Raw genomic sequence first — 24,063 nt, 5'->3', positions numbered from 1 at the left:
AGAGAGTGGGACGGCAAGAGCAGGGGAGTCGGGCCAGCGAGCGGGACGGCAAGAGCAGGAGACTCGGGCCAGCGAGCAGGGCGACAAGCAGGAGAGTCGGGGCAGAGAGTGGGACGGCAAGAATAAGAGAGTCGGGCCAGAGAGCAGGGCAGCAAGCTGAAGAGTCGGGGCAGAGAGTGGGACGGCAAGAGCAGGGGAGTCGGGCCAGAGAGCAGGGCAGCAAGCAGAAGAGTCGGACCAGTGAGCAGGGCGGCAAGCAGGAGAGTCAGGGCAGAGAGTGGGATGGCAAGAACAGGAGAGTCGGGCCAGAGACAGGGCGGCAAGCTGAAGAGTCGGGGCAGAGAGTGGGACAGCAAGAGCAGGAGAGTCGGGCCAGAGAGCAGGGCAGCAAGCAGAAGAGTCAGGCCAGCAAGCAGGGCGGCAAGCTGAAGAGTCGGGGCAGAGAGTGGGATGGCAAGAGCAGGAGAGTCAGGCCAGAGAGCTGGGTGGCAAGCAGAAGAGTCGGGGCAGAGAGTGGGACGGCAAGAGCAGGAGAGTCGGGCCAGAGAGCAGGGCGGCAAGCAGAAGAGTCAGGGCAGAGAGTGGGATGGCAAGAGCAGGAGAGTTGGGCCAGAGAGCAGGGCGGCAAGCAGAAGAGTCAGGGCAGATAGTGGGACGGCAAGAGCAGGAGATTCGGGCCAGAGAGAAGGGTGGCAAGCAGAAGAGTCAGGCCAGCGAGCAGGGCGGCAAGCAGGAGAGTCGTGGCAGAGAGCAGGAGAGTCGGGCCAGAGAGCAGGGCGGCAAGCAGGAGAGTCGGGGCAGAGAGTGGGACGGCAAGAGCAGGAGAGTTGGGCCAGAGAGCAGGGCGGCAAGCAGAAGAGTCGGGGCAGAGAGTGGGACGGCAAGAGCAGGAGAGTCGGGCCAGAGAGCAGGGCGGCAAGCAGAAGAGTCGGGCCAGCGAGCAGGGCGGCAAGCAGGAGAGTCGTGGCAGAGAGCAGGAGAGTCGGGCCAGAGAGCAGGGCGGCAAGCAGGAGAGTCGGGGCAGAGAGTGGGACGGGAAGAGCAGGAGAGTTGGGCCAGAGAGCAGGGCGGCAAGCAGAAGAGTCGGGGCAGAGAGTGGGACGGCAAGAGCAGGAGAGTCGGGCCAGAGAGCAGGGCGGCAAGCAGGAGAGTCAGGGCAGAGAGTGGGACAGCAAGAATAAGAGAGTCGGGCCAGAGAGCAGGGCGGCAAGCTGAAGAGTCGGGGCAGAGAGTGGGACGGCAAGAGCAGGGGAGTCGGGCCAGCGAGCGGGACGGCAAGAGCAGGAGTGTCGGGCCAGCGAGCAGGGCGACAAGCAGGAGAGTCGGGGCAGAGAGTGAGACGGCAAGAACAGGAGAGTCGGGCCAGAGAGCAGGGCAGCAAGCAGAAGAGTCGGACCAGTGAGCAGGGCGGCAAGCAGGAGAGTCAGGGCAGAGAGTGGGATGGCAAGAACAGGAGAGTCGGGCCAGAGACAGGGCGGCAAGCTGAAGAGTCGGGGCAGAGAGTGGGACAGCAAGAGCAGGAGAGTCGGGCCAGAGAGCAGGGCAGCAAGCAGAAGAGTCAGGCCAGCAAGCAGGGCGGCAAGCTGAAGAGTCGGGGCAGAGAGTGGGATGGCAAGAGCAGGAGAGTCGGGCCAGAGAGCAGGGCGGCAAGCAGAAGAGTCAGGGCAGAGAGTGGGATGGCAAGAGCAGGAGAGTTGGGCCAGAGAGCAGGGCGGCAAGCAGAAGAGTCAGGGCAGATAGTGGGACGGCAAGAGCAGGAGAGTCGGGCCAGAGAGCAGGGTGGCAAGCAGAAGAGTCAGGCCAGCGAGCAGGGCGGCAAGCAGGAGAGTCGTGGCAGAGAGCAGGAGAGTCGGGCCAGAGAGCAGGGCGGCAAGCAGGAGAGTCGGGGCAGAGAGTGGGACGGCAAGAGCAGGAGAGTCGGGCCAGAGAGCAGGGCGGCAAGCAGAAGAGTCGGGGCAGAGAGTGGGACGGCAAGAGCAGGAGAGTCGGGCCAGAGAGCAGGGCGGCAAGCAGAAGAGTCGGGCCAGCGAGCAGGGCGGCAAGCAGGAGAGTCGTGGCAGAGAGCAGGAGAGTCGGGCCAGAGAGCAGGGCGGCAAGCAGGAGAGTCAGGGCAGAGAGTGGGACGGCAAGAGCAGGAGAGTCGGGCCAGAGAGCAGGGCGGCAAGCAGAAGAGTCGGGGCAGAGAGTGGGACGGCAAGAGCAGGAGAGTCGGGCCAGAGAGCAGGGCAGCAGAAAAAGCAGGGCAGTCAGAAAGGACATGAGTGACTGGTCCCCAGGAGTCACTTCTTTGTTGATTGGCCAGCCCAGAACACCCCGTCTCTTGCATGCGAGGATCGGATCAGGCGCGGATCGGATCAGGAGTAAGCTTAGTGAATCGGGTAGGGGTCGCAAACTGGTCGGGACACGATCAATGAATCTAGCCCCAAGATCTTTGTTAAGTTCTGTCTGGTGGGTGTCAAAATACTTTATTTTGATTTCAAAGGTCTTACATTCCTGGATTGTCTTAAATGTTTTTATGTTTCACTTATATATACTGATATTTGTCAACATTTGTTAATTTCTGATATGAAGAAGGGTTACCTTCGAAAGCTAATCAAAAACTGCATTAAGTTATTTTAATAAAAGGAATTACCTTATTTCCTTTATGTTTAGTTTTATTCCTATATATATTTTACATTTTAGCAGTAGCACTGAGATAAGGATTTACTCCTTGGTTATTTACCTAGGTGATAACACTTGAATATAGATCCCAGCACTGTGTACACATACCTGTGAATACTATATATGATATCCAAATCTGAGCACACTTCTGAGTTGCAAGTGTAACTTAACTGGCTAACAAACTGTTAACCATCGATAATTGGATGCTATCAACCAATCATTACATTACATTACATTAGTGACTTCTATTCTGCTCGTACCTTGCAGTTCTAGGCGGATTACAAAAGAAGCTAACTGGACATTTCCAGGAGAATTGCAATTTAGGGAGCTGTATACATGGTTGATACTTTGGAGAGAATAAATTACAAGAGAGGGTGAGACTTTGGGGGAGGAATTTACAAGGGAGGGGAAAGGACAAGGGGAAGAGTTAAGATATCTGGATAAATTTTTTGAATAGCAGGGTTTTGATTCCCTTTCAAAATGATCTGAAGTCACTCGTTGTTGTCAGCAAGTTGGAGGTGGAGTGGTCAAGTTTCGCTGCCTGCATCGCTAGTAGGTTGTCAAACACCAATTAGGAGTTGTGCGCACATCTGACTGCTCACTATTCTATAATGCTGTGTGTCTAAATCCCATAGAGTGGGACCCAAAACTGGGCATGGGTGGGTCAGAGGCGATCCCAAAAAATTGTACTCAGTGTTACAGAATAATGGGTCTCCGAGGCCCACTTGAGTGCCGGGATTTACATCAGATTTCAACAAGTATATTTCAACAAGCGCTAGTCCATTAAGGGGCACAACATACCCTTTTTTAGAATAACACTTAGCACTAATCTTTCCCAGCATCCATTTCTGAGCATCATTTATAGGCTAATTCTAAAACTAGATTCCTATTAGGAGCCTATTTTATAAAGGAATGTAGTCATGTAAACCGTTCTGAGCTCCTCTGGGAGAGAAGTATAGAAAATTGAATAAATAAATCAATCTCTTATCCTTTAGAGCAGGGGTGTCCAACCTGCGGTCCCTTGAAGTATTTTGTGCGGCCCCGGTCGAGGGCGATGCAGTGTTTTCCTCTGCTGCCCCCGGGGCTTTACCATCTCGCTGGCTCCCTCCTCTGTCTTGCTGCAGCGTTTGCGCGGCCCCAGAAACATTTTTTTCGTCCAATGCGGCCCAGGGAAGCCGAAAGGTCGGACACCCCTGCTTTATAGAATACTAGTCTCACCAAGTATACACGTGCCTAGAATTTAGGCATGAGCTGGTGTAACTGCAGGAACCTAAATGATGAAGATATGTATGTACTTAATAGTATTATATCGGGTACATATGTGCATATCCTGTCCAGGCTCTTCTTTCTCCCCCCTCCCCCCCTTGCAAATACATGTTATACAAGATACACACATATACAGTGATACCTTGGAATCCGGACGCCCCAGTATTCGAACAACTTGGAATCCGAATGAAAAATTCAAGCAAATTTTGCCCCGGAATCCGAACGCTGCTTTGGCACCCAAAGGCCCCGCACGTTGTTCGTGTGTGTTTGGGCGTGTGTTTCCCCAGCGCTCGGGCCTCCCATAGGTCGTTCGGTTCATTGTCGGAAGCTGTAGTGAAAGCATCTGGTGTGATTTTCGCCTTTGTGTAGTGTAGTGAAGAAAATATTGTACTGTATTATTATTATTTGTTAATATTTTACCTTAAAATCCTGTGTATTTACTGTTAAAATTTGAGTTTGTGGGACCTGGGAACGGATTAGTCCAGTTTCTATTATTTTAAATGGGAAAAATTGTCTTGGAACTCGAATGGGGTTATGGAATGGATTAAGTTCGGATTTCAATGTATCACTGTATTAAAAAATTGGCATGTACATGCACAAGTGCATACATACTAGTATTCTAAACATTTACACGTGTAACAGTTCATAGTCAGTCGCGCGCGAGACACCAGCGCACCAACAATGGAGGGCAGAAAATTCAGCGCAAGACACCAGCGCGCCGCGGGAAAACTTAGTTTTAAAGAACTCCGAAGCGGGGTGTGAGTGGGGACCCCCCCCCACACTTTACTGCATAGTGTTCGCACTGCTGTTGGGGGGGGGGTTTGGGGGTTGGAACCCTCCATTATAGAGAAAATTGACCTTTTTTTGATTTTTTGGGGGAAAAATTCCTTTTTCTCTATAATGTGGGGGGGATGCACCCCCAACGGCAGCGCGAAGAGTATGCAGTAAAGTAGGGGGGTTCCCCCCCACACACTCCCGTCGGAGCTCTTTAAAACTAAGTTTTCCCGCAGCACGCTTATGTCTTGCACCGAATTGTCAGTGCTCGATTGTTGGCGCGCTGGTGTCTGGCGCGCGATTGTCCCGTCACCCGTGTAACACATGCATAAATGTTAGAACCATTTAGAATTGCCACCATGGCTAGGATTATTTTTCACATTTGCGCACATTACATTTCAGTTCTTACTTCAAAGCCCTGTTCCCCAAATTCACATGCCCTTCTGCAATTTCTCAGTCTGGTTGTGATGTTAACCACTTTGACTATTGTAATTCTGATCAACACACTCGCTGCTCCTTTTCCAGACCACTAATGGAAGAAGTTAAAATCCCAGAACAGATGGAATGGGGCAATTCATCGCGGTTGTTTCATCGCGGGCTATTTCATCACTGCCGTGCTGAATCGACCTCTCCCCGTCACTGTCGGTGCCTCCTCTCTTCTCCGCCCCAGTGCCGTACTATGAGGGAGAGAGGGTGGACCCCCCCCCCTCCCCGGGAGGCATCTTACTGATAGCTCTGGTGCCTTTCTTCCTCTCCATCCCCCTACATACCTCTTGAAAACTGACAGAATTCTTCGAAAAAACCCATGCTTTACATCCATGCCAAACAGGCTTTCGCTCTTCACATTCCACAGAATTATCACTACTAGGCCTTATCTCAACTATACAATACTACCATGACCACCAAAAATCCGTTATTCTAATCTCTCTTGACTTGTCCGCAGCCTTTGACACTATTGACCACTCTCTTCTTATTACCAGACTAAAAGACTGCGGTATTACAGGCTCTGCACTTTCTTGGTTTATATCATACTTTCACGAACGTAGCTCTAAAGTCCTTTCAAAAAATGAAACTTCTTCAACCATATCACAAACCTTCGGAGTCCCACAAGGTTCAATTCTATCTCCACTACTATTTAATATTTTTCTATCTCCTCTTCTTACATTAGCACAATCTATAGGATTTACAATCTTTGCCTATGCAGACGATATACAACTTCTTCACCCAATCAATACTACGAACATCTCAGACATAAAAGACATAAACAATAAATTGGACAACATAAATGACTGGCTCTACTTAAACAAACTCTCACTCAATATTGATAAATCCCGTGGGCTCCTACTTCCAATCAAAACATCTGAATCTTTATTGGGAACAATTTCTATTAAATCTATTCCACTACAAATGGAATCTAAAATAAAACTACTAGGTGTCATCTTTGATAGAGATCTTGCTTTCCATGATCATATTAGTTCAGTCGTAAAAGTCTGCTTCTTTAAACTTCGCATCATTAGATCACTAATTTCTATCCTGGATACCGACTCAATTAACATTCTGATTCATTCCTTAGTAATTTCCCATTTAGATTATTGTAACTCTCTTCTTAACGGCCTCCCCCAAAAAGAACTACGACGTCTACAATTAATACAAAATACTGCAATAAAACTTATTTACAAAAAAGGTAGATTCGACCATGTCACTCCACTTCTAAAAGAGGCTCATTGGCTCCTTATCACCCACCGCATCACCTACAAAATCATCTTACTCTCTTTTAAAATCAAACTCTCTCACCAACCTTCATTTCTTGACAAACTCCTTATACCACAATGTTCCCCTCGCACTTTAAGATCAACTGACCAAAAACTTCTCTTCATTCCCTCCCTAAAAGACTTCTATTATACCCGTAAAACAAACTTTGCAGTAACTGCCCCTACATTATGGAACTCTCTGCCACAATACCTCCGCGACGAACAACAATTAGTCAAATTCAAGACTAGCCTAAAGACTTTCTTATTTCGGGACGCATTCGACCATACCTAGATCTTCATTTTTCTTCCTTTTTTTTCTTTCTTTTTTCTTTCTCTCTTTTTCTCTTATTTCCTCCTTCTTTCTTTAAGCAAGTATTTGCTATTACAACATGCCCTTACCCCTACGTTCTATCCCCACCCCACTTTTTCCTTTTCATCTAAATTATGTAACTTTTCCCCCTCCGTCCCTATTACCCTCACCTTCTAGTTTGTCTAGTCTTTGTCATTTATGTTCAACTTAGTTATTTTTATACACCTTCTACTATTTTTAACCTACCTTTTTAATTTTAATGTTAACCGGCCAGACATTTGTTTGATGGTCGGGATATTAAAAACTAATAAACTTGGAAACTTGGAAAAGTTCGCTAGCGCTCCCATTTCCTTCTGACGTCACTTCGAATTCACGGGACCAGGACATCATGTCAGAGGGAAGCCAAGGCCAGTACGAGCAGGAGGTAGAAGATGCTACTCGCACCGGCAAACTTTTCAAGAGGTATGAGGAGGCAGAGGCAGCAGCAGGGGGAAATGCTAGAGTGACGGGTGGGGGGGGTATCCATAGTTTTGGGGGGTGTAGCAGTTCCAAAAAACAAAAGAACAGACAGTGGAAAGCAGTAATCTTGACCCTACACGGTCCGTGTTTCAGCAAAAAGCTTTTTTCAGAGGTCCAGGTCAGTATTCACTCATTGGTATAAATAAATAAATAAAAGTATGTAAAAATTTCAATAAATATAAAGATAAAAAAAATAAAGAAATATAAATAAATAAAACCTTGTCTGTGGGGATGCTGAAATAAATTAAAGCAGAAGTCCGTATTACATCATACGTCAGTTATTAATCAAGTGGACATTATTCTTTTTGTATTTGTATCTATAATAAACGCCTCATCAAGATTATTGCTTTCCACAGTCTGTTCTTTTGTTTTTTGGATCTCCGTTCTTTGACTGTGGAACATTTGGGTTTTTGCTTTGGGTGTAGCAGTTCACATGACTACATGACTGCGAAAGGCACGTCATGTAGTCAGTCAACCTGCGTCTGCACCGGTGCCTCTCCTCCTCGCCGGTGCCTCTCCTCCTTCAGCAACACCCTCCTCCCCCCACCGGCATAGAAATAGCAGGTTCAGGGCCCCACATGATGTCATCACGTCGACTTCCACGCATTTCCGGATGCCCTGCAGTCGTAGCCCCGGGTTTAGTGTGCCGCGAATACAAACATTGATCTAGGACACTATTTATTGAACTTCAGTGCAGAGGCTGCTAATTTTTAAAACAGAAAGAGGCATTTTTCTCCTGAAATATGACAGCCGATTGAAAGAAAAGGCCTGTAGCAGCTATCGATAGTGGAAGGTTCTTCTTTCCCATTATCACAACCCCTGCTTCTTGGTAATCCTGGCAAATTTCTCCTCTTTTTATAAGATACTATTCATTACAGTTGAGAGTCTGATGGTCACAAAAGTGTCCCCTAATTCAGAGGGACAAACAATTCGGTCAGCAAGAGCTTGTGCAACACTGACCAAATCCCAAACAGAAACATATTTTTCTACCAAAAATGAAGACTAAAAAGTTTGCCCTGCGGGAAAGGGTGAAAGGAACTCTACATATAAAATTCTTTAGATGTTTACACTAAACAAACCCCAAACTCCTGTTCAAACATCTGTTTTATGCTTTAAGCAACTGCTTAAGATGATTGCTCAACTGGATTATCATCTTAATAGTATGTGCTCTATCATGTCTCAACAGCTGTATTTTCTGTGTCCAGATAGCATTAACAGCACCACCTGCTGTTAATAGACATTATTATATACTAGTCTTTAAGCCCGTTACATTAACGGGTGCTAGAATAGATGGCCGCTGTCCGTCTGTCTTTTTCCTTTGTCTCTCTCCTTGGACGCTGTCTGTCTGTCTTCTTTTCTGTCTGTCTCTCTGGCCCCCTGCTGTCTGTCATTCTTTCTGTGTCTCTCCCTGGCCCCCTGCCTGCCTGTATTTCTCTGTTGTGCCATGCCTGCCTGTTCCGTGGCCCCCTTCTGTTTCCCCCCTCCCAGAGCAAAGCATGATTGCTGTCTGCCCCCCAGCACACCCCTCCCCCTAAAGCAGCCCCCTTTCTCTCTCCCCCTGGCCCCCCTGTTGTGCTATGCCTGCCTGCTCCGTGGCCCCCTTCTGTTTCCACCCCCCCTCTCCCCCACAGAGCAAAGCATGATTTTCTCACTCATCCTTCCTGCTTTCCAACACATAGAATGTTGGAAAGAATTATGAGGTATAACCGGACACCCCACACACAAACACACACCCACCCTATGACCCAACCCAACTTCCTGTACCTTATTCAGATGACAGCAGGAGGAATGCCCACTGCCTCCTGCCTCGGCATAATCGGACCCTCCCCCCACCCCCCATACCTTATTCAGATGACAGCAGGAGGAATGCCCATTCCCTCCTGCCAGCAGGCCCCCTCTTCAAAATGGCAGGTCTTCCCCTTCCTGGTGCATCCTGGGATGAACTGGGAGGGGCTTAATGCTCTGATTGGCCTGGGCACCTAAGGCCTCTCTACAGGAGGCTCCTCCCAGTGCATCCCAGGATGAACCAGGAATGGGCCTAAGGCTCTGATTGGCCCAGGTGCCTAAAGCCTCTCCTATGGGCTTCGGTACATTTGCCATGGAAGAATCACTACCATGGCTTTGTAAAAAGGGCCCCAAGTCAAAGAAACCTCTGATGAAAATACACAGAATCCTTTTTAAGAATATCATAAAGGAAAAAAATCTTACACCTTCCCAAACCACTTCCCTTTTTTTCAAACCAAATACAGAGGCCATTTAACTTCTCCACACAAAAAAAGATGTCTGACTAGCAATGTGTTCCATGTTTGTTTTGACTTAAACAAAGAGTGCTTAGTACTGAAGGCAGATTTTCCAAATTTTAAACAATGTTTGTAAAGCGCTTTTGAGGACAGTGATCCATCCATTCATGCCAACGTTCAAAGCCAAAACTGTGAATGAAAGCCTGTATTCAACCAAAATCAGACTTACCTGGAAGTGCAAAATTATGGTCCATATTAAACCCAGAGTCAGCTTGGGATTCCCATCTGTGATGTCGTCATTTCTAATGTTCACTAGTTTCACCTATTATTTAAAAAGAAAGCTTTTAAAAAAATCTATGAAGCAAAGCTGTTTGAGGTTATTAACAAAAACACATCCTGCATTCATACCATGTAAATAGTTACACAGACTAAACAGACTCAGTGAACTCACTAAAAATAGACATTTTGGAAGCAATGAAATATCATTTCATTCCAGGATGGAGGGCGCTGGCAGTCAGATTTTACAAGGAACTGTTCATTGATGCAGTGCTAGATGTGTTTTTTTTAAATAACTTCTGGGTTCAATCAGAGATCCCAACAGGTGTGCCTTGGCAAGCAGAAAACAGGGCGGAGGGGGAGGCAGCTGCCTCCACAGACACCAAAATACTGATCATCTATTCCACCATACCCGTCTCCTGCTCTATCTCCTCTGGCCAGTGAGGGGAGTCAGTGAGCAGCACCTCTTACCTCCTCAAGCAGGGCCAATGACACATGCACGACTAGGAATCCCCCACAATTCCAGTTTTAGAGCTAAGCAAATAGAAGAGGTGACAACAGCAGGTAAGAAATTCTGCTATTTCGATTCCTCTCACTTTCTGAAGGAAGTATCCAAGGGGTGAAGGCAAACAAAAGGATAACAAAAGATGGGAGTAAAAGGGAGATGGCAATGCCTGAAAGGCTGGAATGAAGAATAAAGAAAGTGGTGATACCAAGGGACTGGGAGACAGGAAAGTAGGAGGAGAGAAAGGTAATGTTGGGTTTAGGGGGAAGAAAGGTAATAATGTCATTGGGTGGGTGAGGCCACAGAAGAGAAGAAAGGTTAGTGGTGTGCCACACCATGAGCTTAGGAGAAATAACCTTTCACACAATTCTCAATGATTTCTTTACAGAATAAAACAAAAACATAAAGGAAATAAGTTGATACCTTTTTACTGGACTAACAATGCATTTTATGATTAGCTTTCAGATCAGAAATAAACAAATGTTGGTCTGCACGGGAACGGGGATTGTGGGAATCCCGCGGGTCACACGGGGTTCCCGTGGGAATCCCACCCTAACCCACGGGACTCCCACGGGGATCCCCCTCTGGCCCATGGGTCTCCCACGGGGACCCCCCTCTGGCAAACGGGACTCCCACGGGGATGGAAGGCTTTGGAAGAAGGGTTTGTACATATAATATAATGGACACATCAGCCTTAGTAAAAGAGGGGGTTTATAAGTTAATTACCTGAACAGAAAACAAAAAAAGGGTTCCACCAAAGAGATTCCACAAGGAAAACAGCAGCGCAAACACAAAAGAAACTGTGGAATTGATGAACCTGTCAGAATGAATTGCTGCTTTTTATGGGGATGGAGGTAATTCCTTGTGGGGATGGGTGGGGACGGAGAGGATCCTGACAGGTATGGGTGGGGACGGAGAGGATCCTGGCAGGGACGGGTGGGGACAGAGAAGATCCTGACATGGATGGGTGGGGACAGAGAGGATCCTGGCGGGGACGGGTGGGGATGGATGGGATTTCTGTCCCCGTGCAACTCTCCAACACTGACCCCCCAGTGAAAGGCCTAATCTTATTCAAATTCTATTGCCTGTTGTTTAAAGCACTACAGGGCAATGCCCCAATTTACTTGAACACTAGACTTTCTCTGAAAGAAGAAAAAAGGCCTCAGAGACACATGAAGCCCTTTATTTATCTCTCAGTCAAAAAAAGATTAAAACAGTTAGAAGGCCTACTGTCATTCCAAGTAGCAAAACTAGATAAAGATGTCATCAGAATCTTAGGTGCCATATCAGATTACAGAATATTCCGGAAAGAAATCAAAATGATGTTATTTCAGAAATATGGCCTGTATTGCCTAATCCAATGTTTGTCTAATAATAAGCTTTGAAATGTAATTCCCTGGAAATGTCCAAATACCTCATATTGTAAGCCGCCTAGAACTGAAAGGTTAAGGCGGAATAGAAGTCAATTAATGTCATGTCATGTATTTATTTATTCAATTTTATACACTGACAAACCTGAACAATAAGCAATAAACCAGAAACACAATACATCAATGACAAGTATACTTAAAATAGCCAAATAATAATAGAAAACAATCCCTCAAAGTTGAGCGCATGGCATCAGCATTTCTTAAAAATGCCAACTGCTCTGGGCAAAAGCTGAATATTTTGCTGCAGAATCTGGATAGTGGCTGCCTCTGAACATCTAAATAGAGCTTTAATGATATGGTTGTCATTACCTGTTTAGGAAAAGGAACTCTTTGCTTCCACGGGCAACTATTTATACTGTTTTAATGACTAAATGTGACCAGAAAATTCCATGTGCTTTTCTAGAGAATCAATCCTGAAGGGACTGCAGAGAGGTAGGGGCTCTCTTATAAGGAAAGGCAGGGAAAGGTTAGGAAAGTACAATACCTATAAAACGAACCCCCTCTTCTACAAAGCCGCAGTAACGACCCCGAAGCCCATAGAGATTTAAAGGGCTTCGGGGCTTTTGCCATACGGTAGCCGCTAGCATGACTTTGTAGAAGAGGAAGTAAGTTCCATTGCCAAGCTTGAATCTCATGTCTAGGGCTAGTGAAAAGCCAATGATTTCTGTCTCTAATCTGCGACTTTCTCGGGAGAAGTGAATGATGCAGCAAGGAAGTGTTAGGGAAAGTACTGGGCGGACTGACCACTGAAACAACCGGGCAACGCCCGAGGACCCACAGCAGTATGGGGCCCAATCTCCCCTAGCTTCCATCTAATTTCATCATTTATGTAAATTGGGTAGAGACCTATGACCTATTGGAGAGTGTGGCGCAGTAATTGAAAGCTACAGCCTCAGCATCCTGGGATTGTGGGTTCAAGCCCTCACTGCTCCTTGTGACCCTGGGGAAATCACTTAATCCCACCATTGCCCCAGGTACATTACATTACATTACATTAGGGACTTCTATTACGCCTATACCTTGTAGTTCAAGGCGGATTACAAGAGCTAACTGGACATTTCCAGTGAAGTTACAACAGTATTGGTTGTTTTTTTTTTTGGTTACAAGGGAGGAGAGGTAGCTGGATTAATTCCGGAAGAACTTGCAAATTGGATATTAAATTGACTGTACATTACTGTGTAATATAACAAATAGATTAAAGTTAGAGTACAAATAAGATTACATTACATTTCAGGGATCTGAATACTTGGTTGGTGTTTTCGGGAGGAAGAGATTATTTAAGTGGAGGTTTTGGGGGAGAATTTATCTAGGAGGAGGGGGAAGGGTTGGGTTAAGATATCTGGATAAATTTTTTGAAAAGTAGAGTTTTGATTTCTTTTCGAAAAGTTTTGAAGTCGCCCGTTGACTTCAACAGGTTGGAGATGGAGTGGTTAAGTTTAGATAGATTGTAAGCCCACCAGGACAGACAGGGGAAAATGCTTGAGTACCTGAATAAACTCAAGTAAACCCGAGAGAACAGTATAGAAAATAAATTGCCAAAATACTGGTACATAGTGCTACTCAGTAATTCTGTATAAATATGACCAGGGTGGCATTCTGGAGTCTTCTAAAAATATCAGATATACCACAGCAGGGTTGTACTCACATGTGGTTCTGGAGGGCCTTGGCCTGTCCACTTTCAGATCAGACCTACCCAACAGACATCTGAAGCCCACCATAATACCCTTAGCCAACCTTGGCAGTCAGTGGCAGAATTCTTCAGCCACCAGCGCCCATTCCCCAAGCCCATACCGAGCTCATGCATGAGATGTGTGTATGCAGAGGTGCTGGTACTGGTGGTTGGAAGAGCTGCCACTAACTACCACAGTTGTATGAGGGGAATTATGGTGAGCTTTGGATGTCTTTAGCTGGTGGGGCCAGATAAGGAATTTTAATTTTAAGTTTAGAGGTGAGCAAGGGTGGGCAGAGAGTGGAGAGGAAATGCATCTTGCCCACCCATCCTAACTGTTGCCCCCTCCTCAAAAAAAAAAATATATATATTGCTGTCTGGCCATACCACTGTATCACAGCTCTGTGAAGGCAGTAAAATTTTATGCTTTTCTTTAGAAGATGGGGAAAGTTTCTATCCAATGTTAGAGTCACAAAACAATTCCATACCTGATGTTTCTTTAAATAATCCAGTGCAATTTGTACATTCTGTAGTCTGTGAAAACGCATCCGACCTTTCTCTCGGGGCTACAAAATGGAAAAGGCAGGTGGTTACAAATATTATATCTTGCAAACATTTTGCCTCTCTTGTCTCCCCACCCAACTCATATAGATTAGATAAGCCAGTGCACATTAATTTGTCTTTTAAATAAAATGCACACTGCACAGCAGGGTTAATTAAAACACAGTCCAAACAAGTTAAGCAGTGTCACATCAGTAATCTATCACAGTGATGAAAACGTGAAGTAGGGCATTTGCAGGTAATTAGTGTAAAGCCAGCAGAAGGCAGATTGTGTATGAAAAAATTACAGATTCACAGCCCTCCAATGTGCAATTGACAAAGAAAAATTCATATCTTTCAATGCTCTAATGCTCCTCTTCACCCAATTTTCAGTTTCTTTTGCAAAGACCTATGACTGGTTTCTAAAGCAACACTGCAGTCCCAGAAGCATCTCAGTCACACTCTCTGTTTATCTATTTTGCCCATGGGTGTGAAATGGTGCCAAAAGACAGGACTGCATTAGATTTATTACTCAGCTCAAGATGAGGTATAAACTTGAGTACAGGTGCATGAGTTATTCCCCTCACCAAATGGGCTACAGTCAGGTGTCACTCTCCACAGGCTAGGTTTTCAGGATATCCCGAATGAATATGTAGCGCCACTATAAAGAAGGTAAAATCTACAAGCATTCAAATCTTTAATCATAAAAAAATATTTTGATCCTTTATTGTTCAGACTATTGGCGCAGGCATGAGTTTTATCTATTTTAGACTATTATAACATCATCTATTTAGGAGCACCCAAAAATTCTAAGGAAATTAAGGATAATTCAGAATACAGCTGTTCGATTGATTTTTGGTTTAAAAAAGAACGACCATATTAGTCCATATTATCGTTTGCTTCATTGGCTGCCTTTGGAGGCAAGAGTGTTATTCAAATTTTCCTGTATCTGCTTTAAGGTGATATCGGGATTATCTCCAGCTTACCTTTTTCCTCATTTTGTGTTGCATAGACCATCAAGAGAAACTAGAAACTTCTACTTATTTGTTTATCCAAAAATTAATGGGTGTAGATATAAAACCTTCTTAGATAGGACCCTAGCATTTCAAGCTGGTAGGCAACAATTTTGGTTAGGTAAATGTATTCAGCAAGCTATGTTATCCTATTGCAGTTTTCGGAAATTAATTAAGACCACTTTGTTCGATAAGTTTATTAGTTAATGAGAGTTTTATTATTGAAATTCTATTTTACAAATATTTGTATTTTTTACTGTATTATTGTATTTCACTGATTGTCCAGCTCGTTTTAGTGTAAACCGCCTAGAACTTTTGGTTATGGCAGTATAAAAGAATAAACTTATTATTATTATCAAAACATTAATGCATATCAAACATTTATAAATATTAAACAGATTTCATCACTGTATTAAATAAGCTTACACAATGAAACAATGAAAGCCCTCCCCCCACGTGTAAAATTTCTCCGTAAGTGTCCAAAGCTGTCTATAAAAATACATATTTTTTTCCAAATCCTTGTATCCAATGTTCCAATTGAATTGTCACTTTGTGAGAAGATTTTGCAGCAAAGTGGCAATTCAGCTGGAACATAGAATACAAGGATTTGGAAAAATATTTATGGATTTTTATAGACAGCTTTGGACACTTACGGAGAACTTTTACACGTGCGGGGGAAGGCTTTCATTGTTTCATTGTGTACACTTAGGCCCTGATTCTCCAAAAGTGCGTCCCGATTTTAGGCAGCTGTAGGCGTCCTACAGCTGTCTAATCAGCCAATTGGGATGCACGTTTTTAAAAAAAAATGCTCCCCAGGCAGGCCTGAAGGCGCCTCCGGGAGCCTAGGGAGACCCACAAGACGCCTAAGCTCGCCTAAGGGCCTTAGGCGGGCCTTAGGCGAACCTAGGTGGCCCTAAGCGTCTCCCTAGTAGAGGAAGAAACCTTAAAATGTAGGCCAGCAAAATGCTGGTCTACATTGTAAGTAGATGCAGCCGCTATACTTATCGCGGCAAGGGATCTCTCTGCCGCTATAAGTATAGCGGGCCGCGGCCTGTCTGATCGGATGCCCCCCCTGACACTACCGACCGCCCCCCCCCCCCCCCGACACTACCAACCGCCCCCCCCCCCCCGACATTACCGATCGCTGGCAGGAGGGTGCCCAAACCCTCCTGCCAGAAGATGCCCCCCCCCGACAATATGGATCGCTAACAACCCTCAAACCTCCAAACTAACCTGTTCTTCAGGCCAGAAGGTTCTTGTCCGTCCAGCTGGTAGGCCCGCCTCGTCGAAATGAGGCGGGCCCGCCCCTTCCCGGCCCATCCCGCCGAAGCCTAAGGCCTGATTGGCCCAGGCTCTAGAAGCCTGGACCAATCAGGCCTTAGGCATAGCGGGTCCGCCCATCCCCACTAAGTCTAAGGTCTGATTGGCCAATATATTGATGAAATCTGTTTAATATTTATAAGTGTTTAACATCCATTAATGTTTTGATATATGAATGATTAAAGATTTTAATGTTTGTAGATTTTAGCTTCTTTTCAGTAGCGATATTGAATTAATTGAAGCTATAAGAGTAATTATTATTGTCCTGTTGGGTCTATGGAATGAATATGTATGAGATAGATTTCTTTACAGTACAATGAGTAGGCATGCAAATCCCTCTCATGCATATCCATTAGGGATATCCTGACCTTTTGGCGGCTTTTGAACGAAGACCTCTGACCTAAAGCAACGAAGGGTGAAGTGACAGGTCCCGACAATAGCATCAGTGGGATTTGAACCCTGCCTTCTCTGGTTCTTACCCTGCTTCTCCAACCACTAAATCACTTCTCCACTCCTTAGGCAGAAGTACTGCTGGAATCAGAGAAAAATTGGGACCACTCTCATCATTAGACAGGACTAGACAATCGCCTAGAGTAGCAGGTTTTCTGGAAGGGGTGGCAAAGAGCAGCTGCACTCATAACGAAATAAACACAGCAGAGAGGGTGGGACGGTTTACAAGAAACCCCTTTACTCCGATTCCTCATGGAAGGGTGGTTTTGAGCTGATCATGATGACTGAGGGAGCTAAGAAGCCTAAAAGCTAACTGGGAGAGGGGATCGAGATTAAAAGGTTCAATTTATTTGATATACCGCATATTATAAATTAAAATCATAGTGACTGAAGATTTGCCTAGGATACTTACTGCAAAGGGAGCCTCCAGCTCAGGGGATAAATTAAGAGTGCAGGGCTGAAAGGCAAGTATGTGCTTTCAGGCCACATTTTTACACAGCACAGGTTGCTATAATTTTATCTGTAGGAAGGTATTTCAGCAGTCCCTGCAAACTGCAGGAACATTTTCTTGACTTACATGGAAACTAGCAGCTGGCAAGCTGTGAACGGACTATGCTACTCCTTCATAAGATAAGGTAACACCTTCGTAACCCATCTAAATAGCTGACAAATCAAAAACCAGTCGAGATACTTGTTGCACGGGACCTTAAATAAAAAACGTCCCTATCACACCTACATTATTCCAAAATATTGTGAAGTACTCTAACTGATACAAATGAGAGATGAGAGCTTTCGGGCCTTATTTTCACACTTCTGCCACAAGCAGGTCACAGTCTGTTCCATTTAATTCTTCAGAGGGCAGTTATTGTTACACTGTGCCGCAAAGGCAATTTAACCCTTTAACTGGCAGATGGTGAAAGGGCTGCTTTACGTAACTTGATGTTGAACGAGAGTGACAGTGCCAAGTCATAGGCATTTGAAGATGTAGATCTCCCATAAGAGCCATAGAAAACACATGTTGCTTCTGAAAGGGTTAAGGTGTGCACTACCACATGCTGGGAATTGAGGAGGCGCCTGGGAAAAAGAAGCACCAACAGCCTCATAAAATTGGACCAGATCTTTATTCAAATGACCTGACACGGGCCGTGTTTCAGCACACAGCGCCTGCGTCACATGTCTACACACACACACAAAAAAGAGGATAAATACAAAAACAATGATAACAAACTGATAAAATCATATCCAGTGCTAATGAATATAAAATGAAGGTAAAGCAGACACCCCGGAAGAAAAAAGTAATTTCCATGAACAAACTATGAAAATGTGAGTGGATGTGAGCCGATTACTGTAGGAAGAAATAATTATTACAAGAAAAATTCACTCAGTATGGTGCAGCTGAAGAAACTGGAACTCACGGCGGCCACAGCAGTGACCGACCGACCAGGTTAGCAGTGGGGCAGGAGCGTGGAAAGCTCGCTCCTGCCCACTGCACCTCTGGACCACCAGGGACCAGGGTCCAGCAGAGCAGGTATGATGGACAGGGCAGGGAAGGGGTCAGGGTGCAGAGCCTGGCAGCAGCATAAGTCTGGGAGGGCGGCACTGGCCATTTTGGGGCCAATTTTTGGGACCAAAAATCCTGGTTTACATTTGAGTATATACATCACAATATAGGCCAGTACATGACAAGATTTAACAGGTATTTAAATGCTGTTCACCACTTTTCCTCATGGTCCTCGAAGAACCACTTGTGTTCACATAACTAAACCCTTACTAAGTACATATTTCCTCATTTATAACTGATTTCATATATTTTGGTTGATAGATGCATCTGTTTTTACTCATATCAGTTTTCAACAGAATTGTGTGGTCATTTATCATAAAGAACCAGTAAGGGAGATCCTTCTCACGTTCACTTACCAAGTATTTCTCATCACGTTACATTTACTTTTCTCAGCAATACCACATTTATTCATGAAGTATTCACATATTCATTCACTTGTATTTTTTGCACTTACACACTCACTCATCACACCTCACGTAGGGCCCCTTTTAAAAAGCCGCAGCAATAATTCCCACACAACAAATGGCACTGTACCAGGCCATGGTGCGTCCTCACCTGGAGTACTGCATCCAGCATTGGTCGCCGTACATGAAGAAGGACACGGTACTACTCGAAAGGGTCCAGAGAAGAGCGACTAAGATGGTTAAGGAGTTGGAGGAGCTGCCGTACAGCAAAAGATTAGAGAAACTGGGCCTCTTCTCCCTCGAACAGAGGAGATTGAGAGGGGACATGATCGAAACATTCAAGGTACTGAAGGGAATAGACTTAGTGGATAAGGGGAGGTTGTTCACCCTCTCCAAGGTAGGGAGAATGAGAGGGCACTCTCTAAAGTTTTAAGGGGATAGATTCCGTATGAACGTAAGGAAGTTCTTCTTCACCCAGAGAGGGGTAGAAAACTGGAATGCTCTTCCAGAGTCTGTCATAGGGGAAAACACCCTCCAGGAATTCAAGACAAAGTTAGACAAGTTCCTGCTGAACCGGAACGTATGCAGGTAGAGCTAGTCTCAGTTAGGGCGCTGGTCTTTGACCAGAGGGCCGCCGCGTGAGCGGACTGCTGGGCACGGCAATTCTTATGTTCTTAATGCAGCCCATTCAATTTCTATGGGCTGCGTCATATTTGCTGCACTGGGGTTTGTTACCACAGCTCTGCAAAAGGGGCCCTTAGTTTTCTTCTTAATAATTCTTTCTTCCTACAATTATCAGCTCACATCCACTCACCTGTTCATTGTTGTTCACAGAAATTATTTTTTCCTGCGTGTCTGCTTTACATTTGTGTATATTCATTAGCATTGGATATGGTTTTATCATGGTTTATGTATATGTTTTTGTGTGTAGATGCCTGATACAAGTGTTGTGTGCCAAAACAGAGCCTGTGTTCAGTCATTTGTATACAGACCTGACCCAATTTTTCAAGGCTCTTGGAGCTTCTTTTTTCGATGTAATGGAAGAGGCAAGTCAGACAATGGACTTTCCTGCAGGACAGAAGACCCTTGAAGAAGTCAGCTAATTAATTAGTAATGTATATGTATGCTTCAAGCAGTGGCGTAGCCAAGGTGGGCCTGAGTGGATGAGGCCCACCTGCAACTGGCCCACCCTTGCTAGAGCAGTCAGAATCCCCAAGCCCCACCAGCTGAAGACTCCTCTGGGCCAGAACACTTTCAGGCTGGGAAGCCAATGGTAGTGTCCCAAAGTAATCACCTCTGCCTAACACCCCACCACCACCACCACCACCACGCACAGTTTTTGTGCATGCATGTACAGTATGCACAAAAACTGAGCATGTGCGGGGAACCAGTGGAGGCCAGAATGGCTGATCTAAGGTATTGTCAAAGCTTACCCAGCTTGGAGGAGTTACGGGCAGGCAGAGTCTTCCAGCTGATGAAGCTTGGGGGATCTCCAACAGCTCAGATATTTGTATCTTGAGTTGGGGGGGGGGGGGGGAGGCGCAAAACAGAGAACATTGAAAGTGTAAGGATGGACATGAAATTTAATATGCACCCATTTTGGGCTCAGGCTAACCCAAAATTAGCCATCTGGCTACGCCATTGGTCAGAGCCATAGCGAGGTATGTGCACAGAGTTGCACCTCTCTATTGTTTCCCCACTTACCGTGGTGCCTGGGATTTCATGCTCCGTTTGTTGACCTGTCTCACAATCCGCGCCTCTCCTTTGTGCAAATTGCAATTTAGTTCTAAGCTTAAGCCAAGCAGTGTGTGCTACAGGAAGTTCGAGTTGATTTTGTGGTTTCAAGACCCGCAAGATTTCCAGGACCTTCCTGCATTGCATCACTTGGCTCTAGTTGAAAACTAAATCGTGGTGCACACATGAAAAATATGCTGTTTGTGAGACAACCATAGCAAAAGAAAGAGGGAATAGGAAGGGGAGACAGAGAGAGACTGAGGCCCAGATACACTAAAGTCAGCGATCGTCACTAAACCTATTTTGAGAGCTTTAGCGACGATCATATTTGCCGAAAGATGTAGAAAATGGCTCACCGCGTGGTTTTCTGCACGATTGCTCATTCCCAGATCCGACCATGCAAATAAGATCATTAATATTGAAATGCCATGTAAACTAGTAGAGCGACTGATGCACAAAAAAAACTGATCGCTTTTATCAATCCAAAAAAAGTGACTGTTCAAGACTAATCGCTTACCTTTCTAACCTTAGTTTAGCACTTAATGAGCACAGATGTTGTGCATGCTCTATATGCGACTTCTGCTCCATTTAAAAAAGAAGAAGAAAGAACACACACACCCCCCCCGGTGGCAGCAAAAATGTCAGGATGAATGCCCAACTCCCTCCTGCCAGGCTAACCCCACTCCCCATCCCCGCAACAGAAAAAATGGCAGGGATGGGGAGTGGGGATGAGGGATGCCCATTCCTTCTTGTCAATGGAGGCCCCCCCCCAAAAAAAAAAAAGGCAAAAGGGATGCCCACTCTCTCCTGCCATGGTGACTCCCCACCCAAGCAAGCAAAAATTGACAGAAGGGAAGCCCACTCCTTCTTGTCAATGGAGGCCCCCCCCCAAAAAAAAAAAGGCAGGAGGGATGCCCACTCCCTCCTGCCACCTGATGCTCCCCTGAAACCCCCTCCTCCTCCCCCGGTACCTTTTTCCATTGCAAGCAGGAGGGTGTATCATGGGAGGGGCTTTAGGCGTCTGAGCTATTCAGGGCCTTGGGGCCCCCTCCCGTGCATCATATGATGCACTGAGGCGGGAAGGGCCGCCGTTTTGGATCGGCAGGCCTTGAAGTTGGAGGAACTGTGCTTTCCTCCTTCTTGCAACAGAAAAAGGTACAGGAGGGTTTGGGGAAACATGTGGTGGCAGGAGAAGGTGGAAGGTGGAAGGAGGAATCGGTTTCTGGTGCTGGTTTGTAGGGAAGGGCCGTCATCGGTGTGGGGGGGTGCTTTTTTTTCTTTTTAATGGGGCAGATATTGTCCATGCAACATGCACAGCATCTATGCCCATTAAAAAAAAAAAGGTTTCCTGCCCTGAACAGCTAAGTGGCAGGAGGCTGTTTTCGGGGCTTTTCAGACTTTCCCTACCAGTTCTGCATATATATGAGAGTCGCTTACACAGCAACCAGTCAGATGGAAGAGTCAGAGATTATGACAAATCTCCGCATAAATCATTTGCATGCAAACCTTTTAGTGCATCAATAGTTCTTTTTGAATCGGCCAAAAAATCAGATCAGAGCAGACCCACACAGTCTTACAGATCCTCTTAGTGCAGGGGTAGAGAACTCCGGCCCTCGAGAGCCGTTTTCCAGTCGCGTTTTCAGGATTTCCCCAATGCATATGTATGAGATCTATTTGCATGCACTGCTTTCAATGCATATGCATTGGGGAAATCCTGAAAACCCGACTGGAATACGGCTCTCGAGGACCGGAGTTCCCTACCCCTGTCTTAGTGCATCTAGGCTTGAGTGAAGGGTGAGGTAAGAGAGAGAGAGAAACTAGACGAAGGCTGGCGAGGGGGTATGAGAGAGAGTGAGAGAGAAAGACTGACTGTGTGAGAAATGAGAGAGAAAGATTCAGGTCATGATGATAAGCAAAAGAAAGAGGCAATTGCCTCTTTGTTTCACCTATCCAGGTGGTTTTGTCACACAGCTGATAGCTTGCTTTGGGAAGGGAGACTGCTGGCTTCTGTCAGTAATTTGAAGATTTGAAGGGAAAGATTAACTAAGATTTTGGTGTCAGGTCAAAAGCACGCCGGGACAAAGGCGCGCAGACAATTGAGCGCAGCGCGGAGGTGCGCGCCACAAAAAATTACTGTTTTTAGGGCTCCGACGGGGGGTGGGGGTGGCTTTACTTAATAGAGATCGCGCCGCGTTGTGGGGGCGTTGTGGGGGGTTTGGGGGGTTGTAACCCCACACATCTTACTTAAAATTTCACTTTTTCCCTGTTTTTAGAGAAAAAGTTAAGTTTACAGTAAAATGTGGAGGGTTACAACCCCCCAAACCCCCCACAACGCCGGCACAATCTCTATTAAGTAAACTGGGGGGCTCCCCAACAAAACCCCCCATCGGAGCCCCTAAAAACTGTAATTTTCTTTGGCGCGCGCCTCCGTCTTGCGCTCAGTTGTCGGCGTGTGCTTTGTCTTTCGCGGGGTTGTCTATGAATCAAGATTTCTTTGCACACAGACAGAGAATAGGAAAAGAGCCTTTGTAAATCAGTTTCTGAAAGGATTACTGCTGATCTCGGAGGGGGGGGTGGAATTCTTTGGAAACAATGCTGGAGGTGCAGGAAAAGAGAACCGAGGGCTAGATTCTCAAAACTTCAAGGTAAAAAACGATGGGCAGCTATCGCAGCCATTATTGTAGAGATTTCAAAAAGGCGAGTCGTCCTCAAAAAAACACGCACGCAAAAGAGGTTGACAGTGAGTAGCGAAGATTCGCTAAATTTACATGAGATGAGTCGCTGGTGATAGTGATCGGCACATGCTCCTTATTCCACACGAACCTTCAAGAGTCCTGAGATCCTCATCTCGACATCTTCTTTATACACCATCCCTGAAAATCATCAGCACGTGTCGGGCCACTTCATTTGCAATTGCGGCCCCTACAATATGGAATTCCTTGCCACTTCATGTTAGGGCGGGAAAAAATTTAGACAAAATTTAAGGGAAATCTAAAGAGCTACCTATTCCGAGATGCTTACAACTACTGAATAGACTTGGAAATAGCCAAGGTTAGCTAATAATCTTCATTCCCCAGCTTCCCGATTGTTGTTTACCCTTCATGTTTTCTTTAATTTTAAATTGTATTTCCCCCCACTTTCCTATCGTTTCACGTTTGTGATGTATTGTTTAGTCGGTATTTATATGTTCAGTGTTTTCCCCCTAATTTTAATACAATTTGTAAAACACTTAAGAAATCTTAAATTGTAACACAAAACTTCTAGGGCTCCTTTTACTAAGCTGCAGTAGCGTTTTTAGCGCACGCTAACCCCTGCGCTACGCGGAAAAACTAACACCAGCTCAATGGAGGCATTAGTGTCTAGCGCACGCGGCGCTAAAACCGCCAGCGCAGCTTAGTAAAAGGAGCCCTTAGTAAATAAAGGAGGTTTAACGTGAAAAGGGAAATACAAAACTTATTTCGATACTTTCATAAACACATTTACAGTATATCACTGTATGCAAATCTATCACATGCTTATAAAACGGAGTAATCCTGAAAATCTGGCTCTAGGAGAAACTTTAGAGCAGTGCGTGGCAAAACTCTTTGAAGCCATGGTACACTAAATTCGGGGCCGCGGCTTTAGGGCCTCTGGACATGCG

The 24,063-nt window shown here is 45.5% G+C and overlaps 1 protein-coding gene across 8 annotated transcripts in view; it reads right to left on the bottom strand.

Moving 5' to 3' along the window:
* The window catches only part of DST (dystonin), an 883,569-nt gene that overhangs the window by 619,601 nt on the left and 239,905 nt on the right, over positions 1–24,063 (bottom strand). For all 8 annotated transcript variants that reach the window (XM_033936420.1, XM_033936427.1, XM_033936422.1 and 5 more), the window contains 2 exons: positions 13,890–13,967; positions 9,751–9,843 (listed from right to left, as the gene is read on the bottom strand). In XM_033936420.1, coding sequence (XP_033792311.1) covers positions 9,751–9,843; positions 13,890–13,967 — 171 coding nt within the window. The remainder of the gene's footprint in view (positions 1–9,750; positions 9,844–13,889; positions 13,968–24,063) is intronic.

The sequence above is a fragment of the Geotrypetes seraphini genome, chromosome 3 (genome assembly GCF_902459505.1).
Source record: "Geotrypetes seraphini chromosome 3, aGeoSer1.1, whole genome shotgun sequence".
Taxonomy (NCBI): domain Eukaryota; kingdom Metazoa; phylum Chordata; class Amphibia; order Gymnophiona; family Dermophiidae; genus Geotrypetes; species Geotrypetes seraphini.
The sequence above is the reverse complement of the archived record's forward strand: the minus strand, read 5'-3'. Positions and strand labels throughout refer to the sequence as shown.